Source organism: Etheostoma spectabile, chromosome 14, assembly GCF_008692095.1.
Source record: "Etheostoma spectabile isolate EspeVRDwgs_2016 chromosome 14, UIUC_Espe_1.0, whole genome shotgun sequence".
NCBI lineage: Eukaryota > Metazoa > Chordata > Actinopteri > Perciformes > Percidae > Etheostoma > Etheostoma spectabile.
In genome coordinates this window covers 5,073,836-5,083,183 of record NC_045746.1, presented here as the reverse complement: position 1 = coordinate 5,083,183, position 9,348 = coordinate 5,073,836, and the positions used below count along the sequence as shown (strand labels likewise).

Here is a 9,348-nt window from a genome sequence, read left to right as displayed (position 1 = left end):
TGTTAAAAAACCTCATAAAGTGAAATTTACATTCCATGGGAGCTTTAAATCACAGTAAATTAGTAACTAATCATTAACTAACCATTCGTTGCTCATTTATCCATTTTGTTTCGTTCCTCAGTAACTACCTACATTTTTGTGTACCTAATTTTAAAGTATTACTATATGTCCTATTAAATAACATAAATAAGTCATGCCTTTGCAGTGGGGGACATGTTTCTTGATTATGATGAACATGGGAACTGTAGTTTATTTTTAGTCAAGCCCACATACTCCGTCCAGCTGCTGGAGTCATAAGAGCAACCAAATCAAATTGAGAGCCACATACATACTTGCAATGTTGCTATGTTCCTGGATACATTCTTTTTTTCTTTATTAATCATTATCCTTTATTCACTATTGCATAATCTCAGGGTATTTTGTCTTGTCCCGCATTCCTGAAAGTGATTTTTAGAGAGTGCCAACAAGCATGCTGAGGTAATTGTTTTTGCTGAATGGGATTATGAAAAAGGACATGTTGCTCATTCCTCTTGAGGGATGCATACAAGGGTTTTGTTCTCTGGCGTTGTATTCCCCGTTCAAATCTAAGGTGGTTTCCTTCAACAAAGCCTGACTTACAACATAAAACAATTAAACATTGGGGTTGGTGGAAAAAGTAATTATTGATGCAGAAAATAGATTCATGTTATTGAAACAAGTCACTTTGCAAGATGTCTCAAGCTATGGTAATAAAAAAAACTCACGTCGCTTTGTATGTTGAGTGTGTGACTCATTTATATACTGTGATTATGCTAATGTTTCCAAATGTATTGCGTATCACTTGTTAGTGCTGCATGCCCCTTCAAATATGTGTGTTAGTTGTTTGAGACTTAGGGGTTATAGTTTTAGGAGATGCACACGCAAATACACACTTCCACAACCACGCACACTATAGAATCTGCCAAACAATATAGCCAACCGTCTTGTATGATGGCATTGTACCGCATACATTAGCTGTCTATCAGCACTGCTGTTTGTTTGTGTGGATGAGTGGGTGCGTTTGTGTGCCATAATAGATGGGTCTAGGTATAAACAGCTGGTGCATTTCAATCGGGTATTTAGTGCTAGACACAAATAGTCTAATTAATTGTGATTGAATCACTAATGTGATTCTGTTTCACTGTCATCACTCCAGCACGTTCCTCATTCATTCTTCACTCAGGTTTTTTGCTCTCACACTTTTCTTTAAACTTTGTAATGTCTCTTAAACATATCTCCTTACTAAGAGTATTCAGGGTCAGTTTCTTGACATGAGGGAATGAATATTAAGAGTAGGATTCATTTATTGAGGTAAATGACCTTCATGTTGCAGCCCACACAGGCCTTCATCTACCTGAGCTAAAGATCCAATCAGCCTGTGTATTGGTGCATTAAAAGTCACATTTTAGCCCCAGTGGCCAGTGAGAGCAATTGAGTGTAAGAGCCAGAGAGGCACCCCTTGACTAGTTGAATTTGCTTTCATTGTCATCATCTAAAGTTTAAAGTGGGTGGTTAAAGCTGAGAGTACAGTGGTCTCACAACCAGTTTGCGGTACAACATTCTAGATGAGCTGGCTAAAGTTCAGTTGGGAACAGTAGTCATAATCTCCAGCTGAAACAACAACATTAAAGCTTTTCTTGTCAATAATAATATCAATGGATCAAATTACTATGTGTAAGTTGTCTCTCGTACTAATCAACCCACAGAGAAGCACCACCCATCTCTGCTCTTCCCTGTAGCGTCTAGCGTCTTTCAGCTCACTGCGTGGTTAACGCTCACCGCTCGCATCAACTTCCTTTTCAGCCATATTGTGACAGGCGGCTGTTTCCAGCAAAAAGCTCGGATTAACCCACTACACCGGCTGAACACTGACAAAGACAGACAAAGACAGACAAAGTTAGTGGGTATTTAGCATTTAGCAGAAGAGCCAGCTATTTTTTTCAAGAGTTGGTTGAGACTAAAAACAGAGCTAAAAGAGAATTAATATTGCACTTACGTTTGTCGGGTTACCATAAACATGATGTGATGTGAAAATACGCAACTACTAGCTAAAATGCTCAGCTATGTCAATGTTGTGTTTACAGCTTGTTGTGCTGCTTCCAAGTGGCTGAAACTTAATTATAACAGGTTTCATGTTAAGTCAATTGAAGTTTAAAAACACAACTCATCTTGGTAATAACGATGGTAATAATAATAATTACTGTTTCCGGTGTTGCTTTGCCAGATATTTGCAGTGCTATGGATCTGTGGTTGTCTATGGATTGTTAATGGGACTTCTAAGGATTCTTGAATGAGCATAATAATGAATAGTTTAAAACTATAGTTTGGTCTGTGGAGAGTTTTACTATTTTTTCATTCTTGCCTAGAGTCAGCAAAACACATTGGACGTGAGTTTTTTATGTCACTGCATTCAGTGTGAAGATACGTTAAACAGGGAAGTTTAACAGTATTGCCTTTATTTTAAAAGGAGCTGGGAATTGAGCTGAACTTGGCTAAACTCACAGCTCATTATTCCTTCAAACTCACAGATATTTAACCCCGTACTACTTTAAGAATAATGTAATTACCTCAGCTCCATGTCGTCCTCTCACCTCACCTCTTCTTCCCATTACTACTGCAGACAGCAACTTCATCCTGGCCAACGCGCAGATGTCGAAGGGCTTTCCCATCGTCTACTGCTCTGATGGCTTCTGTGAGCTTACAGGCTTCTCCCGGGCCGAGGTCATGCAGAAGAGCTGTGCATGTAAATTCCTGTACGGGCCAGAGACCAGTGAAAGCATCATCTTCAGCATTGACGAAGCCCTGGAAGAGCGAAAGGAGTTTAAAGATGAGATCATGTTCTACAAAAAGACAGGTAAACAGTGGAAAGCTAATTTAGCTTTTTGTTGCATCTTAAGTTGTTGGTTCAATTGTTGTCCTCCATTCATCATTTTGCTGCTCTTTAGTGCTCATACCTTGACACTTTACCATCAAGCACACAGACTGTGTGCCTTCCTCAACCATTTGCCAATTAAGTGTTGGAACCAAGGCGAGAAGACAAGCAAAGACAGCAATTAGAGAGTGCACAGTGATTACCATGTTGGACTTTGCATTTACATAAATGGATAGCAGATCTCTGTAGCTATTTCTGAAGATGCCACATTTAAATTGGCATAGATGGATCCACGGATAGATGAGGTAATGGCTGGAGGGCGTATAACTTTTTTTTTATTGGCCTATTCTCATTAAAATGTGATTTAACCAAGCAATCAGTAACATCCAGTTACTGATAGTCATCCAGTTATCATTTAACGCTGAGACACATTCAATTTTCTTTCTAGCTGTAAGCTAGTGAATCCTTAACCCTGTCTTCTTCGATTACACTGAGCCCAGAACCTAGCTGTGGTGCGAGAGTTTTCTTCACTTCTATGCTCATGTTCTCGCAGCAGATCCAGTTTTGTGTTGTTGTTTTTTAATCAAGCTGGGTACATTTGTGTTTGTTGGGGAATTTCTCTGCAGTTGCTCCGTCACAAATCGAGACAAATCAGTAATTTATTTATACAGTATCAGCACTGCAAGCCTTCTCATTTCTACATAGATCACACAACTGTAAGGATGAAGATTGAAAGCCCATTCCTGAATTCAGAAACATGATGATAAAATTGTCTCACTACTAGGTCCCTTTAGAAGCTGTTTTTTTTTAGCTTGTTATCATTTTATCATCATCACACAGGAGTTATTTAAAGTGCTCAGAAAAATGGAAATTTGAACATTTGCAATTCCGACAGCAGGGCAAACACCTCGCCTAATGAGCCTTTTCAATTCACTTTATTCGTTCAGCGTGGCATTGTGTTCATGTTTGGAAAGGGGTTTATTTGGATTGGTTGTGTCCTGACCACTCACTCACAACTGATGTATCCGACTAGGGGTGTGGGAAGAAATCGATACAGCATTGTATTGCAATATTTTTAGTGGCAATACTGTATCGATACACAGACAAGTATCAATCTTTTATTATATATGTGTTGGTCAGTTTGTCTGCTTGATAATCCCATTTTCCATTGAATAAACAGTAAAATGTATTAAATGTATGTAAATGTATGTATGAAATCGCAATAATATTGTATTGTGGCATAGATATCGTGATGATATTGTACCGGGAGGCGTCTGGTGATTCCCACCCCTATATCCGACCAACACTATTATCTGTTTTAGACGCAGAGAAGTGGTTATTTGTGATGACAAAAATATGTTTTTCACTGTACCACTTCATCTGCACTTTTCTGTTGCTACTATTTATTAATATATACATGTGTGTGTATATATATATATATATATATATATATATATAAAAATTAAAAAAGGAATTTCTACTGTAGACTCTTTCACAAAAATGCAAGTATCATGGTGCATGTGTTAGATGTTGTGCCACTTTCCTATGATTTTTGCTTTATAAATTAGGCATATTTTGTAGATGACTCAGTGCAGTTTGCATAGCCACAAAGCTTCAGTAATACCACCACAGATGTGACTGTCTATGCCTCTCTCTTGCTTTGAGGTTTTTTTCTGTCATTCCTCTCTGTTCTTTTTTAGGTTTCTCTTTCCTTTAGTTACCTTACATCTCCCTCTGTCTCTCTTTTTTCACCATTTTACCATTTCCACATAGCACAGTTTGTGCCAATTTGTCTGTCTGTCTCCCATGCTTATCAAGCTTATCTTTGCCTCTGCCTTTTTATGTTGTCTCATCCCCTCTTTCCGTCTGTCACAGCGGAGTCCTGAAAGTAAACGTAGCTGATTGACTTAGTTTGTCCTCCATCAGTCAGCTAGAGAAAAAAAGGAAGCTGTATGTTCACAATCAGGAACGCTCTTTTTCTCGCTGTGATCTTGATAGTGCTGCCTTGTTTCGTAGGCATACAAATATTCACACAAACATGAACACGCAGAGAAACAAAAAACACCGGGATTGAGTCATCTTTTGGGCAGGAAGATTCAGTGAGTGGGAGTGATGGGAGGGAACTCCCTGGGAAATCCCTCTTAATCAGCAATTTATTTCCAGTCTGGATAGAAAGGAATGACAGTCAGACCCTGACCCCTGCTTTGAACATGTTCATCTTGACAAAATCTATGTACATAACACGTTTTTGAGGTTAAAAGGTGCTGAAATCGAAATACTAAAAAAAGTGGTCTGAGATTGCCACCATACAGCTTTCACACACCGTTTCACAACTCGCCAAATTCCAATTCATGGCCACTGGCATCTAATACCGTCACACAAGGCACTCACATGCACTAACATGCACCAATGGCCGTAACGACTATCCAAATACATAACAGAGAAACTCAGATTAGAACACAGACAGAAACAGACGGAGTGTAACTTTATTCTCTGCTTTCTCTGCTCAGGACGCCATCACTCCATCTTTACAGAGCAAATAGTTTACTGCTATATTAATTTTCTGAATGTCAAGTACAGCCCCTTTGAAGGTACATTTTAACTAGAAGACAAAAATATTAGTTGACCTTTAAATAAGTCAAACTATCAAAGAGAAAACAAGAAAAACACCCCATGTCGAATGTATTCTACCAGAACAAACATATACAAGTGACACTGTTATGCATAAGCTACAGCATGATGTAGATTGGACTGAATTTGATTAATTAATTAATATTAACACGGCTAACACCTCTGAGTCACTCTAACACTCAACATAATTTAGCTCCCTTTATGTGAAAATCCTTGAAAGAAATACAAAGTGGGTGCCAGAGGACAGGCCATGTTATTACCCAAATTACAAAAGGTATATTCTCTGTACGATGGTCTGTGTAGAACAACTCAGACTTAGGTGGTCAGACTCAGCTCTATGTTGTCAGACTTAATTGTGTTTTAGTGTGTTCCAATTTACAACGCTTCAGCAAAACAGTGTAAGTAAAATGATTATAGCAGCTTTAAAGTCTAACTGAAAAAGGGATGGCACATTTGTGTACAGAAGGGTATAATCCGTGTGCATTTTCCCAACCAAAACATCATCAGTTTCCTGTGATATCATTTTGGTGAATCAAACTTAAAATAGGAACACAGTAATAAGCACAAGTTGGTGCAGAAACATACATGCTGACCTGCAGTTCCTCATAAAAGCAATCTATTTAGCAGGAGATGGGACCTCAGAGATGGGTTCAATGCTGTGCCTGGGGAACAGCGACTTGGTCTATTTAAAGGCCCTGCTTCTCCCAAAGGACTTCCAACTGTAGATAGGCTTATTAATAAGTGCCCCACACACACACACACACACACGGTAAATCAACTCTGAGTATAATCAGAGAGGGTGTATATAACTTTTTCTTCTCTTTCAGCTGTGCTTTTCTGGTGCCTGCTAGACATTGTGCCAATTAAGAATGAGAAGGGAGATGTGGTACTCTTTCTGGCTTCATTTAAGGACATCACCGACACTAAAGCCAAAACCATCCAAGACGACAAGAAGGAAGGTCAGTATGTGTATGTATGTGGAAGGTGTGTTGTTATTATTATTGTTTGGTCATGTTAATGCCTCTAATAAAACAGCAGGGGTGTATCAGGAGACCAAATTGCAAATGTCATGCTTGCTTTTGTAGATAAAACCAATCCTCAGCCTGTATTGTAACACAAGATATGTATGATTGTCATGTGTTGAAGGAGAGTTTGTTTTCTCCAAAGAAAGATTTGTTCTCAATCAACAAAAGAACAAGTTAGGTGAGTCTCATGGCTATTAGGAAGATAACCACAGGCTTCCAACAGCTCTGCACCGGAACTGAACCGACTTCCACTCCGACAATGAACAGAGGAGAGTCTACCTCTTGCTTTTAAACAGAAAACTCCTCTAAAATTACAAATCAGCATGTTATCCCCACATGTGCTTACAGCCACAGACGCCTACAGATCTATTACGCTGGCAGGATGGAATAAATAATAGAACTGCAGAAACTAGAATTTGTCTGACCAGTGTGCAACCTACTCTTATTGGGCATTGTGACGGTTGCGGTGGATGTTGGACGGCAGAGTACAGAATTTTGACACGTAGACTGGGTAGTGGGGCTTTGTCCACAAAAACACAGGTTAATTGTTAGAGTACATGCGTCCTGTCTCATGATTGGAAAAAGTTTCTTTGTTCAATAAGACCACAATCTTTCCCTAACCTTGACTGAAGTGCTTTGAGTGCCTCAAAATAACCATGAAATACATGAAAAAGAATCATGCTTAGGTTGCTATGTACTGTAAAAGTGGATGTTGTATAGAAAGAGCAGATATTGTGGGAAATATGAAATGTTCTTTACAACTTGTGAAAAAAGTAATTCCGGTGTCTTTAAATGTCTTTTAAAATGTGAATTTCCATTAGAAAGTATAAGTATATGAACACAACTGTTACGAGACAGGGTTGTTCAAAATATACAGCATAATGAACCAAAATTGCTATAGATTATGAAGACACAACTTATATCTACAACTTAATTTTTGCAATTGTAATCAAGAAAACCTATGAAATCTCATATATTTGTATAGGATAAAGGTGCAGCATTGTCTGTGAGGTATAGTACATCTATTAAGCTTTGATATCTGTTAGAATTTCACCTCAAGTTTGCCCTTCCAGTGTTTTAATTATATTCATCATTGTAAAAACAAAAGAAGGAAAAAGTTGCAAATTCTGCCCGCAAAATCAACATTCTCAAAAGTTTACCTTAAGCTAAAGCCAAAAGCCACCTACAAGGCAAAAGAGAAGGTTAACGTGTGTGCGTGTATGTGTATGTTTCTGTGAAGCCAGCATACATGACTTTTCTCATCTCAGGCTTGCCTTTCTTGAATTTGCCTAATTACTCTCATTACTGTAAATAAAGGAGAACAGGAAGCGGAAAGCAAAAGTTATTTTTGCCCACATAATGAAATGCTTTTCAAAGAAAAGGAAAGGCTGATGTAGCATGTCTTTGGACAGACTAACTCCTTACTATTATGGCTTTGGCTCTGACAAGCCAGTTTAAATGAGAATATGCCTGTAAATATTGCAAAACATTTGTGTTTTCATGCCGTTGTCAGTGCAGTTGTAGAAAGGGATGTGATGGTCTTTCTTTAAGCCACTTTAGAAGAGTTAGAAGTAAACTTGGCTTGTACTGTATAACGCCAAAGTTACAAAGTGCATAGAAAAGAATTGATGGACAGAAATAAAATCATTAAACGTGTTTAACAAGAGAAATAAGAACAACCTGGTGAAATGCAGATACTATAAAATCATTGGGGTATTTTCATTTAACGGGGGAAGCCTTTTAATCTCCTCTCTTTTTTTCACCCCCCGTCTCCCCTCCTCACCTTCTCTGCTTTCTCTTTTCCTACCCCACTGCCACCTCCCCTATCTGCCCTACATGCCTTCGGCCTCCCCCGTTACACACAAAACACACCTCAGCCCTCCTCACCCATACTCCCTCTCTGCCCCTGTAAGAAGGGCTATAAAAGTGGAGGGAAGTTCATTAGATCTAAAAATAAGCATGTCTCTGTGCTCTTGCCGTGCCTCATCCCCCAGGGCTGCACCACGTTATGGATGGGCCCTGTCTACTCACGTCATCTGGGGGTCCACACACACACACACACACACACACACACACACACACACACACACACACACACACACACACACACACACACACACACACACACACACACACACACACACACACACACACACACACACCACAGAACACACACACTTTCCAAAAGACACTCAAAAGCAGTTATCACTTCTATTCTCCAGCTTTGTTATTGCCATAATTCACAATCAAGCCAATCTGGCTTTGGTCTTTTCTTGCGGGTTCACAACAGTGAGAATGGGGCTCAGAACCCAGCAGCAATAAATGCCTTCTCCCATTACCCGTCTCCTCAGTCTGAACACTTCACACCTACATTATCTACTTTATCTACTACTACAACACACACACAAGCACGGCAGCAAGCACACGCACAAAACCACCCCAGTAGCAATCGACCATAGATAATCTACCATACTACACTACACAAAAGCCTCTCTGCACCAGTAACAACTTATCAAAGCTGGAAATTGACTTTAGCTGTAGTGTATACACAATAAGACATCATCAACCAATACTTATGGCAGAATAATGTGAATCACAACAGGTAACTCACGTTCTAAAGCAAAATTATAGTATCACTCAGAAATTGTGCAATGACACATTCTTCCTGTTGCATATTTATGTTTTCTCATTCATGATGGGATATTATGTATTTCATCAAGCCTAATGACTGATTCAGTCATCAGCAGTTAACCTTGGGGGGTAAAGTATTGCAAGGGGGATATGTACTAACCTCTGTGTTTG

At 39.1% G+C, this 9,348-nt stretch overlaps 1 protein-coding gene across 1 annotated transcript in view; it reads left to right on the top strand.

Annotated features, from left to right (window-relative positions):
* Positions 1 to 9,348, top strand: part of kcnh8 (potassium voltage-gated channel, subfamily H (eag-related), member 8) — a 50,042-nt gene that overhangs the window by 11,274 nt on the left and 29,420 nt on the right. The window contains exons 2-3 of the mRNA XM_032535965.1: positions 2,639 to 2,872; positions 6,349 to 6,480. Coding sequence (XP_032391856.1) covers positions 2,639 to 2,872; positions 6,349 to 6,480 — 366 coding nt within the window. The remainder of the gene's footprint in view (positions 1 to 2,638; positions 2,873 to 6,348; positions 6,481 to 9,348) is intronic.